Source organism: Etheostoma spectabile, chromosome 3 (assembly GCF_008692095.1).
Source record: "Etheostoma spectabile isolate EspeVRDwgs_2016 chromosome 3, UIUC_Espe_1.0, whole genome shotgun sequence".
NCBI classification, from domain to species: domain Eukaryota; kingdom Metazoa; phylum Chordata; class Actinopteri; order Perciformes; family Percidae; genus Etheostoma; species Etheostoma spectabile.
In genome coordinates, this window is record NC_045735.1 from 27,105,951 (window position 1) to 27,126,393 (window position 20,443).

A 20,443-nucleotide genomic window follows, 5' to 3' on the forward strand; every position below is an offset into this window, starting at 1 on the left:
CGAGTATCGTTCTTATTTTGTATATCATATCAAATATTAATCTTAGTAGATACTCCCTGAATTGAATAGTGGTGATGCAATTTGCAGTAGGCTTAGTAAATATAATCTTTAGTCTTGTATCTTCGCAACACATACTCAGACATGGAAAACACAAGCAACTCTGTCAAAGCGGGATGGCGAACGGCACATGGATAGCTGGTCTGTGTGGGGGTTCACTTCATTTTCCCTTATTTATATTTCTTTCCAGTTTATATGAGACAAGGTTACACCTCCCACCCTTAGAATTCTCTCTTCTTTGTCTAATCATTTTGGTGAAGATTTAGGGAGACAGAGCGCAATCCAGAGGGAGTGAAGGAGATAGGGAGTGGCAGAAGAAGAGGGGTGAGATAGAAAGAAGCAGGGAGGAAATGGGAGAGCTTTCAGTCAAGGCATACAGCATCGATCTCCCCCTCTTCCCAATCAATTATCCACAAAAGCTTTTCTAGCCAGACACTAGGAAAACAGGGATGGGGTGAGAGATAGGGAGAGGGGAGTAGTGTAGCAGTGGTGGGGAGGGAGAGAGAAAGAGAGAAGCAAAATGGGACAAGCAAGTATGAGAAAGATGGGGGGGGGAGTCAGGACTGATGAAAGATAGAATGAGAACGAATAAAGGGATTAAGATAAGAATCTATAGAGGGCTGGGGAATGTGCTTAAAACAACAACACACATGGATGGAGGTTGGTTGAGTGGATAAAAAAGACAAATACTGTAGAAGCGTTTTACAATAATGGAAATGATGAAAGGTGAGCTCTACAAAACAGACAACAGCTTCCTCTTCCTCTAGGGTCAAACAAAGCACCAGCGCTTCATGGGTCAACTTAAATATGAGCACTTCCTGTGGCATACAAGTGTTTTTTTCCGGCATCCTTTAAACATGTCTTCCGTTGTGTTAGAAAATGTAACTTTAACTTATAACTTTCTAACCTTTTAAGCTATTATCAATCCATACTAAAGTGCATATTAGGACATATTAAATTGTTACTTTTAGCTTCTTGAGTCTACATCGGTAGTAGACACCTTCAAATACAACCATCTATAATGACTTCACAGCTTCCAACAGCACTGAATTGGGCAAAAACACACCGGTGTACCTGCAATCACACTCAGGTAGCGATAAACGCCCCTGCAGTTAGTGGCTGTGCTCCCACAGCATCAACACTCCAGCTGATCCCACATCAACCCAGACCCCAGCGGCTGACTTCACCATGAAAACAGGCGGTGGCTGGGTATCTGCCCTTAACGTCGCTATGGAGGCCAACAGATATGCCCGCACACGCTAACACACATTCATCATCCCCCTGGCAGAACACACTGCGGATACCACGGCGAGATACAGCCAGAGCTCAGGAGAGACAACAGCAGTCACACCGGATTGATTTTTATAGAGCTGCTTTTCTACGAGCTCAGAATGCATGAAAATAACACAAAATAACACATTTACTGCTATTATCATCAGGGACAAAGGGAGTGAGCTGGGAAGCACAATTATAAGGAGCAACAAAGAAATGAAGAAAGACGTTTGAATAGAAAAATAAAAACAGAAAAGTCTTTCTTTATGTTCTCATGTGTATTGCCAAAATATGCCTCTATATAAAAAATAAAGAACACTTGATTTTTTGAGTCCATAAATGTTTTTCTGACTAGTGTAACAATTTGACTTTGTCAGAGGGTAAACAAATATATATTTTCATCGTATAGAATAGGTCATGATTCAGTATATGAACACAAGGCTGTGAGGGTTATCTATTACATTTAAACAGATAATAATAAAGGCATGTTTGGTTTGTGAGTATTTTTGTTTGAGGAAGAGGGAGAAGGGAAGGATGTAGGTCAAAGCTGCAGGTCCAGGGTCAGCCTCACAACGTCACTTATTATCAGCTCATACTGTAGTGATAAACATAGTGTCAGCATTGAATGGTCATTTCCTGTGAGTGCCATTATACCCACAGATTGTAGACGCAGATACGGTATAAGTAAAGTCTGAGTTACAGCAACTACAATCAAAAACGAAATAGCACATTGTAACTCATTTCCCCTCGCAAGCTGCAGTCATTTTCTGTGTGGGTGTGCCGTTTTGTACCGCATGTGTTAGTATGTAAACTAAGCATTTCTGTGCGCACACTCCTATTGCTTCTGACTGCGAGATGTGTGAGGCTACACTTCTTACACACGCATACACACATAAATACCATGGGCGCAAGCTAAACACACACAGAAAAGAGCTGAGCCCAAACATTCTTCCAATTTCCTACCTTGTGATATTGATCGGTCAGAGCGAGCTATGGGGCAGAACATTGCCTGGCAACCCTCTGGCAAAAACGCACGCGCACACACACACATACACACACACGCACGCTGACAAGAAGGAGCGAAAGCAATGAAGAAAGGGGAGATGGAGGGGATAGCACGAGGGGGGAAAAAATGCAGTGAATTGAGAGAAGTGACAATAAAACAGAGGGAGAAATAGAAATATGGGTTAGGAAGAAGATGAAAGAAATGAAGTTTGACAAGTGAAGGTACTAGAGACCAAGGGACAAGGATGATTGGATTGGGAGAAAGCAGTAGAGAAAAAAGGGGCACGGGAGCAGAGGATTAGGCCGAAATCCTAAAGGAGTGAGTGAGGGTAAAAGGTGGAAAACATCTTCATGTACGCACACACGACAGTGTGTAAGAACATAAACACATTCAACCCGTTTCTTCCTCCTCCATCCAGCACTAAGAGCTCTGGCTGCTCCAGTTACCACCTGAATAGGGGGAGGTGAAATCTAACGTGATGCCTTGTTATCTACAGCTTTGCCCCTATACTCCTACACAGAGGAAGGTGGTGGATGTTTTCTGAGGCTGCAGTAATCCACAAATACAGTCTTTAATCAGGACAGAGATTACAGTGGAATGCAACGGCATGTCGGTAAACAACAGCAACGTTTTGTAAAACTCACATGCAACTCACTTTATGGAATGAAAAAGACAATTTTAAACAATACCTGTGCACATTTTTAATAAACACGACTTTGATGCATAATGAAGGTTTCTACAAGACAAACATTAAAAAAATTCCAAGTATCAGGACAGTAACTACCAGTAACGTTACACCCTTGTGGTTTTTTACAGTTTTAAACATTTAAACATTAAACCATTTCAAATCAATAAAATAATGAAGAATGGAGTATTTAATACACCACAATTGTATTTCTGGCAACATGGAGAGAGAGAGAGAGAGAGAGAGCTTTATGATAAAATTGTGACCTTCATGTAAAAACGTTAATGTAGTATGTAATCCAATACCGGTTCTAGGAAAAAAATCTACCTTCTTCTCTGAGACAGCTCTATAAGGCAGATATTGGTCAGTTGAGGTGATTTCAGGGGGATGCTGCCATTTAAATAAAACTTATAATTAATAATAAAATTACAATTAAACAGCTAACTAAATACAACTATAAAAGTGTTTGGCGGTAAAGGGGTGAGAGATCGACTCAGGACTTCCTGTTGAAATCCTGTTTACGGACCAGCCAAGAACCGACAGATGTGTACAAATAGCTATACATACTATTGACCCTGATCTAAGTCGCCTCTGGCTTTAGTAACAGCTGGTGGCAGACTGAGAGGCAAGCTGGCAGTCCTGGGGCAGTGGGACACCAGAATAGCCTGGCAGGGGGTTTGGCATCTGGGCAACAGGGTAGCAAGGTTAAGAAAGGCTGTCCAATCACATCTGTGCTCCCAGTACTCCCAGGGAGGAGAGGAGAGGAGAGGAGGAACGGGTGTGTGTGGATGATCGGTGGCAACAGCCTCTAATCCACACCGAGTTCAAGGTTAGCAGATGAGAGTATTTTAGTTAAAATACATAGAGCCATTCTAACAATATTCTCCATCACAAACTTATTTCTTGCTTGGCTTTTCTCATTATCACTTTGATCTGAATGTGGCTCTGATGGTGACTCATTTTAAAGATAACAGAAAATACTGTGACTGTAACCACTGGAAACAGAAGCCAGCGTGATTTGCTTGATGTTTTAACCAGTTTGGGAGTTGCCACATGAGCGGTATTTGTATAATCTATACATACACAAATAAGGAACTGGCTTTGCCCGTGGATTTCAACACAGCCCTTTTTGCTTTACGCTTTTGAGATTATAAAACTATTTAGGTTATCAAAAAAGTAAGATAACACCCCCAGCTGGTTAACATCCTTGGAAGTCCACACTTATAAAGCCTACAGCTCAGCAAAGCACTACCATTTATCAAATGTTGACAGAGTAAGGGAGACAGAAAGAAAACATGGACGCAAGTGCACATAGACACAAAGGCTGCATGTGATTTAAGGAGGACCAATCCCACCAGGGAGGAGGATTAAGATAAGGACAAAATATAGGGCAAAAGAGAGCTCAAAGGAGACGGGTATAGCATATGCAGAGGCAGTTAACACTTAAATGACTGACAACAACAGCCTGTTCTGTAGAGCATCTGTACTCCTTAATACTTAATAATGAAGTCAAAAAGATTCCTACCTGTTGATTCAATGAAACGGATGCACTTCTCAATGAAGACTGGAATTGGCCTCTCAGGAGTGACCACGGTGGCTAGTGGCATCCCAAAGTAGTTGCTCTCGATGGGTTTCGAGATGGAGTGCCTGGGTTTGGGTCGTGGCTTCTGGGGAGAAAAAATCAAGAGGAAAGAACAGATTGGTAGGAGCACTAAGACACAAAATGTAACATTATTTGAGCTTTGCTGACATAGGCACACATGTCCAAAATAACACTAAGCCGAGATGCATTGTTCTGGAAATGACTTGCTTTATAAAGACCATGACCTTGTTTTAAGATGACAGTGTTTTTATGTTAGTATCTAAAAGACAGACACAGACACACACACACACACACACACACAAAACTGATAAGCAATCAAACATTCCTTAGTTACATGTTTCGTAGGGGTGCACGATTCAGAAAATGTCATGATTCAATATCAATATTTTGGCTCAAGATTCAAATTGGAAAACAATTCTTTATTACAAAAACAATTCACAGTATACAAATGTAGTTACTTTCTCATGTGATAGTATACACACCATTACAACAACAACAAAAAATATGAATCGATTTTTGGAATTCTATGACTTGATTTTGAATCTGTAGAGCTTGAATCACGATATAAATGTGAATCCATTTCTTTGCACACCCCTACAGTTTTGTGCATAAATATATATCTGACATACATCACTTATTTCTTAACTCTGGTCTCTTCATCCTTGCCCTCCTTTTGCCATTCTGCGTTTCTCCTTCTCTGTCTGCTGCACTGCAGCTCTCAGATAATCAAACTCTCTCATTCACTGTTTAATTACTTTCTAACTCCTGTTATTTTCCTGTTAAGTGACCTCTAATGCAATCCTGCAACATTCTCGGTCTGCCTCTGTATCGCTGAGGCATCAGCAGGGATTGTAGTGCGCTTCAATGGCATTCAGTGGGAATGTTTTAAAGGCCCCTGAGGCCTGGATCTCTAGTAAGTCTGTCGGCCCCCTGAGGCCCTGCCCTGGCAGGCTAGGTGGTGAGGCAGGCATGCATGGTCGGCTGGGCACACAGACTCTGGGAGCAGTGCAGGGCTGACAGACAGACCCAGGGAAGGAGCAGAGGAGTGCTCATTAGAGAGAAGGAGCCTGGTGTGCCCTCTGCTCCAGATACTGGCCTCACTGCACTCCACCAAACATTTTCGATAGCACGCACGTACGCACACGCACACGAAAACAAGCAGGGAAAAACTAATTAGAACAGAGAAGATCAACACAGGCTCACCTGGACGTCTTCTTTCTGCCTGTTGTTTGAACATTTAGTGAATTTATTCTGTAATCTTGCTTTCACTACCACCTAAAAGAGGCTGACCGACACATCTGCAGACCGCTATTATTGACCGATATGTTGTTATGACAGTTGATTCATATTCAGTGAGTATGTGAGGAGATACATAAAAGAAATTGAAAAGTAAGCTAAAGTAATATCTGTTTTATTGGCCGCAATCGTATCTATATTTCCTCTTGGACTGTTGTTGTTTTTGAACTTAAATTTAATAAAAGTTTTGTTTGTGTTTTTTTACAATAAAAATGATGTTTAACGATCGAAAAGATACTGTACTGTTATATTTACTGATATGGTCAGCTATCATAGAAAATCATATCATAAATGCCAAATATCTTTACTCAGAAAACAGTTAATTTATTGCATATTCTTCTGAAGTGTTGATATCGGTATAGGTTTCAAAGATCCAGTATCATCCTGGATTTTCTATCTAGGGTGATTTTCTCTGAAAAAACTGTAAGAAAAAGGGCACTGTTGCTAATTTCCCAGTCAACCGTGTGCTTTGGTGTAGGGATAACCAAATGTCAACGTCAATAACACTAACTAAGAGTGTGCACGTCATGCAAGGCCCCTGAGTGATGCTCTGTGTTAAAACACATCTAGGTTAAATAACTAAAGATTTTCTCAGCACATCAGTAACTGTTGCCCAGTCATCTTTCTATTATGAGCCCCACATAAGCCGATTTCTTAACAGGGACCCCTTTCCTTATCACTCTCAGCTAACTCCACTGCTGCCCAGCCCGACCCCTCTGCGACGCTTCCTTTCTCAATGTACAGATGTTATTCTACTTGTGGCATTTAGCTGAACATGTGCGCATATGCATGCAAAGTTATTATTCACACATGCACAAAATCCCTACATGAGGCTTTAAGTGAACTGAAGGGGTGGCAGGAATAATAGATGTAACACGACAAGACAAAAGCCTCTGTGGTCGTAGAGCTGTTCTGTCATAAACCACTGCCAGCTTGGTTTTTAGCTCCAAGTAGCAGCTCATAATTTATTTGTGTCCTATCACACGGACTGTGTTGTATATCTGTGCCCTATCTTAATTTAGCAGACTGTGTCTAAACCCCACCCCCACCCCCTCTCCTCTCTCGCTCTTCCATCCACATTTCTCTCTCTCACTGTCTTCTCCCCCTGCAGTTTTGCCTTCTGGCCACTCCTTTTAGTTGCTGACTGAGACAGGATATGTTGCCAGCGCTGAGAAGACACAACAGACCTCTACCACAAAAGACAAACAAAACATATCCTTAATAATAACATACAGACACCACGGTGAGCGTTTACATACACAGGCGCTGTAGGATGCTGAAACACAAAGCCACAGTACAAAAACAAATAAAAATACCAATTCTATTGGAACTCTTATTTCTCTCTGGCTCCATTTCATTTTCTTTCTGTGGTTGTGTTTTCTCATTTTCTTTGATTGTCTCCCTCCCTCTTATTTCTTCTTTGAGGACACTAGACTGGAACTAGGTGACAGAGGAATTTGTTGCATTCCTTTTGCTGGCTGAGGAGGTTTGGAAAAAAAGCAGCAGGAGAGAAAGAGAGGAAATGTTTCCGGCCCTCGCTGAGGGAGGGTGAGTGGGACAGAGACGCAGTTGGTCATTGCCTGAGGTGAAGGAGGTTTTAAAAACCAGCTCAGAGTCTAGTTTCAATTATTTGTTCCTACATGTCATGACTCAGAGTGGTGGACAGCACCCTAAGGCTCTGACCATAAACCCAAGCCTTCCTCCTAAAACCAACTGACAATCTGATTCTTTGTAAACACTGACAAGCCACTAACAGGAACAGCTGGTTCTATACCAACCCTCTAAGTCCCTGCTACAACACGTCACACCCTGTGACAACAACACATCACACCCTGAAATGACCAAATAACACACTAGGTATCCTGAGGGTATTTCCGGCTGCAGCAGATTGAAAATAGACTCTTTTCTTTGAGGCAGCTGCTTAGAAAACAGTTGATGGAACTTGATCACTTTGTTAAAACCACAATTAAGCCATAATGGTCTTTAATATGGATATATAGATCCCGGATCTGCTCTGGGGCACAAATCAGAGGCATTAATTAGAGTAATGATGAGGACACTGATCTAAATTATTCTTGGGGATTTGTTTTTGAAGCGAGGGTAAAAATGTGTCATGCGATACTTTATTGATCTCATTTGGGCCCCCCCCCCCCTCCCCTCTAAGGACAGGTTCAGAGCACAGGGTATGTGTATACTTGCTAACATGGGGCTTGAACTGGGCTCTCCAAATAACTGGTAGTCTGGCCTTGCACACATTTGTAGAAGGACAAATGGCATACACTACGTACTAAGTGAGTTAGTGAATTAAGGAAAGGATCTGTTTTTTAGGAGCTCGGTGAGCCTTCACAAAGCCACTTACTTGGACATCACAGCGGAGCGTGTGAAAACATTAATCATCCCCCCTCCTGTTCCACCCTACGGCCAGCCATGGTAATTATCACAGACACACAAAATACACAGCTGTAACTTCTATTCAGCTGACACTTCTGAACAGCGCCATGTGTGCAGATGAACAGCATACCAGGCTGATAAGCCTAACAAAGTAAGGTCAAAACTATCGTCACAACACGTGTCGAGAGACACGCACAGAAACAAACGGGAGAGGGGTAGACAGACGCCGAGGATGGAGAGATATGAGGCGAACATAATAAGGGGGGAGAGAGAGAAAGAGTGTGACAGGAATGTGAGAAGCTGAAAGTTTGAAGAGAAGACATTGACTGTGAATTTGATAAAAAGGAAGGTTGCAAAGAAAGCCAAGCTGACAGGGAACACTTCTTAGTTTTAGGAACAAACTGGCCAGCCTTGGCACATCACTGCAGTACCACAACAGTGAACAGTAAACACCGTCTTAACTAGATGACTCTAAAGTCAATCACTAGATCACTAACGCCAAAAAGCTTTGCACCCTTTGACAACTACGTTGTAAACAATATGTGGTGGTACTGCCGGTACAAGCAAGCCAAAAAGCAAGGTGACTGCACAATCAGGTTTTGTAAATTATAATTAAGCAGTGAAAAACTCCTGTTCTGAGATTCTCTCACATTCTTTTGCATGTTGGTACTATTGTTTCCTGAACAGCAGGGGTGTTCACAGCTAATTTGCTGAGATATACCATTAGTTTTCTTTTCATGTACAGCTACAACGAGAATTGCTTTGATGTTAATGCTTTCAAAATAGTGCTGAAAAGATGCCAAACGTCATTATGACAGCTATATAATGGGAAAGCTGATGCAACCAAGCAGACATACACATGAGCACAAGCACATAAAATAGCACAGTGTAAACTGTGGCTCTGTCCCTGTTCATTAAGTGTTACTGCCTTTTGGTATAGAAGTTTAGCGACTGGAGATTCTTTCTTTTTCCTCTGATTATCTGGCTAGTTTGGAGAGCTTTCACAGACAGAACAGGGTCAAATATACCAGACATGCTTTCAGAGGAACTCCTACAGTATGGCCCGTTTTCAGCCGAGCCGCAGAGAGTAGAGAGATTATACTGAATTCATTAGTTATTCCTCAACTATATAAACAAAGGTATCCACCAAAAGCAAACAGGTGTTGAATCTCAGCCAACTAATTGTACGGAGGATTATGGACATTTTATCCATTCTGTACATAAACCAATATATGTGTGTATATACTGCAGACAAAGTGGTGTAAGTGCTCAACATTCTGAGTCAGTGTAAGTTACAATTTATAGTAAGCGTTTTGCTAAAAAATTAAATCTCCACTATTTAAACAACTGACACTTTTCTTCCCAAAATACTTTCAAGGGAATGGTACTTCTTTAGTTAGGAGGTTATTTTAAGCTTTAGTTGAGATAACACAATATTTCAAAACGATTAGGTTACTTGGGCAATTATCCAAAATAAACATGCAACATTTTGGTAAACACTTGTTAACTGCTGTTTGGGAATAGTTGAATCAACTTAGAAAATGAAATGTTCTTAATTTAAAAATGTATACTTGTTTTGGTAACAGAGTTGCGACTTATACATCACTGATATCCAACTAAAACAGATGGATGCACAAACACTCACCTTTGCAGTTCTGCGCAGGCTCTTAAGAATATTTCTCCTTTTGGGGTCCTCAATCTCCTCAATGGAGTTGTCCTTTTGGGCTCCTATCTCATCCTGGCTTGCCTTGGGTGGACCCCCCATCTCATCATCACTGCCTATAGAGAAGCTCGTCCTAAAACTGCTGAATTTCCCGAGTCGTTTGGATCTGTCTCTGTAAAGTTTTGGCTTTACCCCAATGGCAGACAACTTTCTCCTGCGCTCCAGTGAGCTGCTTTCAGCCTCACTGTCGGACCCATTCCCCCCAGCGCTTCCATTGGAGTGACCTTTGTTGGCGTTGCGAATGGTGATGATCTTGCCCTGTGTGCTGTCATGAGGGACAGAGTAAATATTCTCCTCTTCTGTAGGGCGAGGTTTGCTCACAGCATCCATGGGCTCTGCGTAGTCTGAGGGGTCATAGCCACCATCGCTACCTGGAGCCCAGGTGACAGCTTGAGGCAATGAGCGGCGGTTAGTGCCTCCCTGCTGGTCCATGTAGGGGCCGAGGTTAACCTTACGTAAAGGCTTCGGCTTCACTTGTGGTGGAACCTTGTTGTTAAGCTTGCTCTCAAAGGTGCTGAGTTCAGAAAGGACAGAGAAGGTATCACTTGAATCCAGATCTGGCAGCTTGAAGCTTCCCAGGTGGGAACTTAGGCTGCCATCCTCCCTCAGGGTAGGGTAAGGTGGTGATGGGTCGATATCGTCCTCTGAGTCCATAAGAATGTTAACTGGACTAGGAGAGCCACAGCGAGGGCTGATGCTCTCATTGGTACATGCCTCAGCCACATTATCATACATGTGTGTGGCCTCAACAATAGTGCGCTTCTCTACCGCCTCTTTGAGGAAGGATTGGAAAAGGTCTATCTTATGAAGCCCCCCTACTACCCCACCATGTCCACATATCACTGTGTTAAACCTGGCCTCTATTTCATGGGCCAGTTCCTCTCCCTGGCTGACTTGCTCTTTAGCTGACTCTGAGTCTGATAGCTCCATCTGACTCTCCCCTACTGCTAGCAACTGGACTGGGATGATGTCTTGGACCTCACACAAGAAAGCACATAATGTCTCCATAGAGGCCTTGCGGCGAGCAGAGTAAACTACAATGTAGCCGTGGACCAGCTTGGTCTTGCGGAGGGAGAATGAGGAATGAAAGGAGAGCAGTGACAGCTCAATATTCTGCCTCTGACCTCCTATACTGAGATCCAGCAAAACGGAGGTGCCACTGCTGAGACTGGCAGCAGGACGACAATGCTGGGGCAACAGGAAGGGAGCAAGGAGCTGGTCTATGTCATACGTGTCTCCACACATCAGGCACATGACTAACCTCAGATCTGCCTCTAGCATTGGCTGGGACTGAGAGTCTCTAAAGGCAGAGGGTGGAGGGGGTAATGGAGGGGAGCTGCTTCCTATGCTTCTCCGTGATTCTAAGAGACCCTTCAACATTTGGTTGATTTGCCTCTCATTGACATTGCGACCATAGCCCATTCCTGGAGAGGCAGGGTCTAGGTAGGCACACTGCAGCTTTCCAGCTACCTGCTGCCCTTGTTGGATAAGAGTCTGAGCTGTTTCCCCCCCAATATCCCCAATTGACCCCACCCCTCGCTTGGTAACCAGAAGGAGGGACAGTGGGAGTTGGGCTAAGCTGTTTTCCCTTTCCCTTCTGCCTAAAGTTGACTCCCTCAGCTTTTCTAAACTCTCGACAACATAAGAGAGGGATTCCTTTGAGTTGTACAAGCACAGGCAACCATGTGGTGTAAAGGTTGGTGTGTGGAATGAATTGACTGGCAGACGTACGTTGCCCTCTATGGGACGAAGGGCTAACTCATACATCTTGCCATCCAACACGTACCGTTCGTCACTGGTGCACGAGGCCCTTATCTCATTTGCCATCTCTCTGGCTAGCCCATCTTTTCCTAAGATGACAAGATTAATCCGTTCAGCCCTCCCCAAATCTAGTCTTGAACTATCTGATGAGGGGTAGCGGGTAGGGAATCTGGAGGCCAGAATCTGCTCTATTTTACTGTCAACACAGTGGGGGCTGTTGGGACAGGTGTCCTTTGTGGGGTGGTAGACGAAGTGGATATGTTTCAATACCAGAGCATCCCTTTCTGCCTGCAGCTTCTGCAGAGCTTTGAACCTTTGCTCATCACCCAACACATCCTGAATCGCTCCCATTTTCTCTTTACTTGGCTTTGCATCCACTTCCAGCTCATAAAAGAGTTCAGAGTATTCAAGAAGCAGTTCCTGAAAGTCCTCTTTGGCTCTGTCAATGATTTCCTTCTGGTGTTTGTTGTAGATATCCAGATATTCAGCCTCATCCAGCCACTGGTAGAAGTCTTCATTCATGATGAAGCTTCGAGCCTCCTCCCAGGGTTTCCCGGGTGTGATGAAAGGAGAGACACTTAGCTTCTCCTTGAACTCCCATCTCATCTCAGCCCGTTTGCGCTCATTCCTTAGGTGCTCCAGGTGAGTCTCATAGATAGCTTCAGCTGCGGGGGTCTCCAGGAGGTCCTGGGGGATTCGGTCATCCTCCATGTTATCAATGTGTGGTGTGGTCTCCCAAGGGGTATCATCTAGCACTACAAACCATTGGGAAAAATCTCTCTTTGTCTCCAGGACTTTCTGAACTCCAGACCAGCTCAGGTGGTCTATCTCATCCAACTGTGGTAACACTACAGACAGTGCCTGTGGTAGTCTACTTAGATAGGACTTCCTACGTTTCTCTATATGGTCTTGTTTAAGTCTATGCACATGCTGCTGGAAGAGCTTCTTGGCCTTAGCTGTCCCTTCAAGGAAAACATAGTCCTTGTACTCAGGGGCAGACTGCATGCGCTGACTGACAATGGGCCATGTCTCATTGTGGTTCTTCACAATTCGGTTGACCAGCCACTCATAGCGGTCTTTGGCTAAGGCAATCTGTTGACTCTGCTGTTTCAGTGCCTCAAAGTAAGGGATGATTTTGGGCTTTCCCTTACTCTTGTCTATTAGCTGAACCAGTGTAAGAAAGGCCAAGTCAACATTGACATTAGAGCGTGCTGATGTTTCTACCACCTGTAGGTTCTTCTTGGCTAGGGCAAAGGTGTGTGAATCTTTAATATAGCGCTCAACTCCTTCATCACATTTTGTGAGAACCAGTACCACAGGTTTCTTCGTTTTGGCAAGCTGGTTGTACAGATTGGTAACAAACTTCATCTGGTCCTCAAAGCTCCGGTTCATACCCCTGCTCACATCCACACAGAGTAGGAAGCCATCCACCATAATTTTGCCTTCGGGCATCTGTTTTTGCTCAAAGTCCTGCTCCAGTCCCAGCTGATCTGTGCAAAAGTACATTAGCTTCTCAGCCGAAGCCAGCTTGGCAGAAGCTGCCCTCTTGATGTAAGGCTGGAGCGCTGTGCTTCGGTGTGGCTGGAATGTCTGATCATCAATGAACTCTGTCTGCTCCACCACATTCATACGGCATTCTGGCCCCTCCTCCATCGTCCGCCCAGCCTCTCCCCAGAACAGGAAGTGGTCATTGTTCACGACACGGCCTCCAAAGTCACTGGTGCTGAGAACGGAGGTATGGTCTAGGTGGAAGTCATCTGCACTTTGCCGGACAAAGCGGTTACACAGGCAAGACTTGCCCACACCACATTGGCCTTTCTCCTTCTCTGTGCCAGACAGCCCAACCACAACCAGGTTGTAGGTGGGTGCCCGGACATCTTGCTTTTTGGCCATCATTATCGCTGGCAGAGGTTCATCCTGCCATGCTGGCCGCTAGCTCTAGGGAGAGGAGAAGGCTGCCAGGGAAGGAGGGTTTCCATGCAAGAGGAGCTCAATGAGCTGGGATTTGGCCCTGCATGATAGAGAGAGGTAGAGAGAGAGAGAGAGAGACAGAGAGACAATAGGTAGATATGATTAATCTAGAGAAATACAGGAAAAAAAACATTTCCATGACAAGCTTTACTATTAGGGAGCCATTGTATCTCATCCTAATGTCTACTGCGGGCCTATGTGCTGTTAAGAATGTTTAATCTGTGATCCATTACTCCACTGAATGTTTCCTGAAAAGATTGAGGTCAGTGGCAAGGCTGCCTGGAATGTGGCGCATTACTTAACCCAACTGTAGCTGTGTACAAGGCAACTTTTTACCCATTCAACTCAGTTAATTTGTCTACTGCCAGGACTGCACTGCTAACAGTGATGCCTTCCACATTTCATTCCTACGTTCGTTTAGACTCTGTATGTGTTTTGTCTTAATACCCAACATCTAACAGTATGGTTGCCCATCTCACTGCCAACAGCAGTAGAATAGAGCTATGTGGGGTTTTCATTATCGCAGAAAACAGATACATGAATGTGCACACAAAAACATGCACTAAAACACACGCACATACGACCCCACACTTGTGAAAAAGGCACACTAAGCTCCCTGCACCCCAAATGAAAGACACACAAGAAGATGAAAGCAGATAAGTGTTCCAGAGCTAAAGTTACTAATTGGCCAACTAGGGAAAGCCATCTGCATTTTAAAAGGCCGCACTGCCTGTTGGCTGACTCGTCTTCATCAAAAACATGTTTTCCTACGTTATTAACTATACTGCACTCTGCAAACAGATCCAAGTTGGCTGATGTACCATCACTAATGTCTCTACATATTTACCTACAGTAGATGCAATAAATTGGTGCCGTGCTATCAAAAAAATAGCACAGAAAAAGACATAGAAGCTAAGTTGACTGGCCAATTTATTCCGTCAATAGATGTAAAAAAAAATTATGTGAGAGAGAGAGCCAGAGGCAGAGAGAGACAGAGTGAGAGAGAGAGAGAGAGAGAGAGAGAGAGAGAGAGAGAGAGAGAGAGAGGGAGGCGCTCATCATGGAATGGCCCTCTTTGACAGCACAATTTAGATGGAACAAAAATCTTCCAAGACAGCCAGCGCACAGACTTGCTGTACAAGACCACCCCCTCCATGTCATAACTGAGGCGTTAATGTAGTAAAACAGACATTAAAACCACTATTAATCATGAATAGCTTGTTTGACAGAGAGCACAAAAGCAGACAAAGCCTTCATTGCTGCTGAATTGAGTTTGTCAGACAACAGAGAACTGTGGATGCGCCAAGATGAACTTCAAAGCCCAATGCTGCTACACCAGAGGGGGAGACAATGAAAAGGAAATGGAAGGAGGAGTTAGAAACTCACTACAGTGGAACACGTAGATAAAAAAGCAAACTCACACCTGCAGCGTATCAACTACTGCATATACTGTACATTTCTGAGTTTTGCTTGAAAGCTGAGTGCCACTAATCAAAGTTCAAAGCTACGGTTATGGAAAAGCCTTGAAACACTGAGTTTCATGAAAGCAAATTCCAATCAGGCGGTGAATTAACATTACTGAGACGGGTGCTCCCCGGTGCTGCACCAGGTATATAACCAGGTGCCAGTAGAAAAAGGAATCAGTATCAAAAAGAATGTCTTGTGTTTTGATATTTGTAGAAGAAACATGCATGAAAAATGGATCAAGGCACCCTTAGAGATAGAACCAGTCTCTTTATTAATAAGGTGGGGTGTGTGTTGTGCTAAGCCAGACTTGCTGGTCGACACATTTTGAATAGGTATATAACCTGGGAACTATTGTTTAATACAGTCTTTTCTCTCCAGACTCTCTTATAAGTATGTTTACTGCATATGTGTGGGTTTTCTTGTCTGAATTTGTGTGTGTGCACAAGCTTATAATGATTTCTATTGTGTGTGCACCCACAAGTCTGTGATCATTGAACACACCTAGTGAATACAGCCTTGACTAGATGAGAAGAACTACAGGTGTGCCACCTATAGAGTTGGAGTCAGCAGGTTAAAAGAGCACCGGTTTCCTGACCTAGTCATGTTCATATTACAGCCTCAACTACAATCAGCCACAAAAAACATGACCTGCTGCCCCTGGGTATGGTCCACTGGCTAAACAGAACATGCATCTACATGATACCTTTTGTGCTACACACTGATTTGGTTTACAGTCATACAAATGTGATGTGAAATCCATATAATAAGTCGTTGACGTGTAGAAGAGCCTCAATTTATTAACAGTTCTCACTTATTTCTATCATTTTACTTTAGTGCTATTACAATTTTACTATGCAGATGTCAATAACTGTATTGTCTTTTGGAGATCAACCAAAAAGGATTTAATGTAGGTTTGTGAGCTCTACTACTGCAAAGGTTGCTGTGAATTGCATCCCTGCACCAACTGAACTGTTGTGACATGTTCGAAGTCACTGCCTGCTGAGCTGACAGAGGGTGTTACATACAGATAAGTATGGAGGCCCTGATGCAGACCCACATTAGCACAAATGACCTATATGAGCGTACACACACACACACCCACACACACTTCTTATTCCATATAAAACCCTAGTGATGAGCGTGTCATGTGGGAAATAGGTCATGTTTGTGACCAGTTGTGAGAGTGTCTGGATTAAATTAAGTCAAGCACTCCTAAAGTCCCTATGGACCTGGAGGCTAGCCAGGCTCAACACTCTCACAGATGCATTGCTAACATCTGCTTCACTGACCCCACCTATCTTTGAATGTTCGTATGCTTGTGCTGTGTATGTGAATCTACAAGTTCATACACATTTTGTGACCGTTAACTAACATATTTACTGTGGTAGAATGCAGGTTAGGTGTTTGAGACAAAGAGCTGAGGCATTTCTGTAACAACCACAAAAGGATTGGCAAACAAAAGAGAAACAACGCAGTTTTTTTTCTTTCTTTTTTTCCTGGTGTGTCCAATTGACATGTCAGTGCGAGGAGCAAATAGAATTCAATTTTAACTGATGTGAGGATGCATTGGAAGAAATAATAATGGACAAAAATAAAATGCCTGAGACTGACTGCTGTGCCCAACCCAAACTGATAGAAACATAGGCTATGTCTGTAATGTATGATGTATATTACAACTGCACAATTTAGCTTGTTTCACCAGCCTAAGTTCAGCATTTCTTACACAGTGGATTTAGTCATTTAGGAAATTAATTTCCCGTTTCCACAGACCTATTAAGACATCCCTGCCTGAGCTAAACTAGCCTTAGTGCAGCAGTCCAGTTGCAGAGCACTCAGGCAGCCAGTCTCCTAGTTCACCCTGAGGCTTGGTGACTGGTGCGCATGTCCGGCCACATACCACTGTCTCGAGGCCCAGGGCTGTTTAAGGCTAAGGCAGAGATAGGTTAGGGCCTGCATTACATCTGCCTCTGACCCTGAAAAGGAGAGGGAGAGAGAGAGTTGGAGGAGTGGAAGAGAAGCAGGAAGGAGACAAGGGGAGGAAGTTAGTGCACATGGAGAGGATGGGGGTTTGGAGAAGAATGGGTATGAGGGGAAGGGGAGAGAGGTCAGTGGCCTGGGTCATGTGAGCTGCACATTGGAATCCCCTCAGGGAAGAGGGGCAGGGCATGATGAGGCCTGGATGAGTTAAGGGTCAGGGTCTGACCCGTCCCATCACCCCCCTGCCTAATCACAAGCAGGACATACCCAAATACCACATCTCAATTTCCATGTTCCTTTTCTCCTTCCTTTCTTAAACAAGCCTTTACCAATCTATCTATCTATAACAGTCAAAACACACTAAAACCAGCAAATCTCGCCTTGACTGAACCAGTCCTTTCTAGGTCACTGATTGTCTCAAGGACAAGAGTAGCCAAGGAAGATAGGATGCATCTGTAGGGTATTGGAGTGCAGCCTGAAGCTAATGCTAGGGTGGTAAGGCGTAAAGTTCATCAAAACACGTGCTACAAAGGGCAGCAGGGAAGAGGCTGTGTTCACTGTCCATAAAGAGAGACCATGTAGCCTTCACGGGGTGGCTGCATTCCTTTCATTGCAGAGCAAAGAAGAAGAGTCAGCCAGGGAGTAATTATCAATCAGACCTGTTTTGATGTATCAAACAAACGCTTTGACGTGTTAGCCTACATGGAGAGTGTACATGGACTGAATAAGATAACCATATGTGTAAGCTGGATCTCAAACGGAGTAAGAGGACAATCAAGAAAAGTAGTTGTGAGGGAACCTTTAAATGTTGTATGGAAGTGGAACACTGCAGGGATTCATTTATCTAATTTAATCCAAAATGAGGGGCTTAGAGTTGTTGGAGAGAGATGTCGGTGTGCTTAGAGATATCCAGTGATGAAGTTATTTCCTCACACAATGATGAAACTATCAGATATTCTTACTAAATGCTGTGAGGTTCTTACGGAAAACTGCTAAAACGGGGATAAACGCGGAAGCCCGCTTGCATGGTTTCTGAATCAATCCTCTGGTTGTACAGTAGTATACACTCAGGAAGGCTGGGAGTTAACGGAAACAAAGGTCATGAAATAGTTATGAAGTAGTGTGATGGTGATGACACAGAGGCAGCAGGGAAACACTCTCACTGTCTCCCTTATTCTCTAAGACACAAGGCTGGCCGGCCCTACCTTCGCTCCTGGCCACAATCTCTATTTCACTCCTTCTGCGTGATGTAAGTCCGCAACCAGTTGTACTTCCTCTCTACTCTCCCTTGTTATTTTTCTGTCCCTCATGTACTCACCCATAAACATTATCCTCATCATATAGATTTCCCATCTCCATCTGTCAAGATTGTTTTTCCAACTCTTTTCTGTCTCCAACACTCTATCCTCCTATCTACCCCCCCCCCCCCTTCTCCGACTCTCTCTTGAGACTTGTTGTCCATTAGTACAAAACTAGAGTTGTGGGCAGGGGATTGGCCTCGGGGATATTTGGGGACAAGAGAAGCCAAGGCTGTGCTCCCTCAGGAGATAAGGGTATAAACACACAAATGATTGTATAGAAGCAAAATTGGGATGATATATATGATACGAGTGCTGAGGAAAACGGTCCAAAATGTAATGCAAATATATAGCGCATAACCACAGATGCACAAACCAGGCATACACAATTAAAAATCTGCCTACACACACCACATTTAACACTTGAACAGCTTGAAGTGCTCTGTGGTGCAGTCAGTTTATCCACCAAGACAAAAGTTATATGTCCGGTCAAGAAGTACAAACAAGAAGTACAAATATCCTCACAGTTCGATTGCATGCGTGCACGCACCAAAAGAAAAAAATAATATTGCAATTGAATCATTGCTAATGCATTTCACATGTGGCCAACCAATACCAACCAAAACACATGAACAAATCCAACCATAATATAATTACTCCTATAAGAAGAAAATACTAAGATCAACCACAAAAGCTCAGCATGGCCTCAGTGCCATGTGTTATTATGTTATACAAAATGCATTATCTGCGCACAAACACAAAAATATTAGCACAGCCATCACATATCCAGGTCCTGATCCAGGAGAGGTGATCAGTTGTGACTGGGATTATGGACACGCTGGATTAGCTATGGCTATTTGTATCTTTCCATTTGCAGGATCACAAGTGGTGCTGTCTGTGCATTAGCATGATCCGATGGCATGGTGATATAACCACATAAAAAGCTCCCAGATAACAAACCCCGCTGCGGCTACACTATCACACTGACACATATGTGCACTAAGTAAATTAGTAGCTATTCCATATCTTCTAATACTGCTCAAATTTAGATACAGTTTATGTTCTTCATCCCGCACGTCTGCTATGACCTATGTTATCTATGTATTAGGGTTGCATGATTTGAGGAAAATATGCAATACGCGGTAACATAGTTGAAAATTGCAATAATGACATTACTTGTGATAAATTAGCAGGTCAAAATGTACTCAGTTCTGCATTTCTGTTGTTTTCAGCATTCTTCTATGCAGCCCTACTATGTATTACTATTGTAAACCTATAGGTTTTAATAACCTTAAGTGCAACCGCCATGTAGCCAGGCTAAAAGCTAATTTCCATTTCCTCCCTCCGCCTGGCACTGCAGAGACAGAGGGCCAGCTGTGGACAGAGGTGGACAGAGGTGGACAGACCGACAGAGGGAGTAAGGACGCAGGATAAGAGCAAAAAAAGGATAAAAGGGACAAAGAATAAACACTCACAAAAAACAATTATTGAGAATGCAACATGTCGGGAATAAGGAAGAGGTCTGAGAAGACTAAATCCTCAGCCTAATCGGAAACTCAGAGACAGAGGAAAGAGCAAGGTTTAAGTCAAATAAAGAAAGGATCTTGGAAAAATGGACAGACTATTTGGAAAGCGGAAGAAAAGAGCAGTAAGGGCAGAGAAGGAGTGTGTCACGGTGGTTCAACCTCTTCAACTGCGCCAGAAGGCCTCCCTGATAGCACAGCTAAATATAATGTGCTGGAAACATGGACAATGACGGATATAAAGTTGAAAGTGCCATACCTTCTTCAATGAAAGGGGAATTTCTGTCCAAGCTGACAGACAGCGAGTGAAAGTGAGAGGCCACAGTGTTTCTGCAGTCACAACTTTCCTTCTATGACCTCTACGCAACTTTGCTGTGAAGTTACATTTGATTTCAGTCAGCAATCTTCATTTT

The 20,443-nt window shown here is 43.4% G+C and overlaps 1 protein-coding gene across 3 annotated transcripts in view; it reads right to left on the bottom strand.

Moving 5' to 3' along the window:
* Window positions 1-20,443, bottom strand: part of arhgap35a (Rho GTPase activating protein 35a) — a 63,591-nt gene that overhangs the window by 11,797 nt on the left and 31,351 nt on the right. For 2 of the 3 annotated variants that reach the window (XM_032508417.1, XM_032508423.1), the window contains 2 exons: window positions 9,956-13,805; window positions 4,546-4,687 (listed from right to left, as the gene is read on the bottom strand). In XM_032508417.1, the coding sequence (XP_032364308.1) occupies window positions 4,546-4,687; window positions 9,956-13,690 (3,877 nt within the window). In that variant the 5' untranslated portion in view covers window positions 13,691-13,805. Of the gene's footprint in view, window positions 1-4,545; window positions 4,688-9,955; window positions 13,806-17,125; window positions 17,132-20,443 lie in introns of all 3 variants that reach the window. The other variant, XM_032508422.1, reaches the window with a different exon arrangement.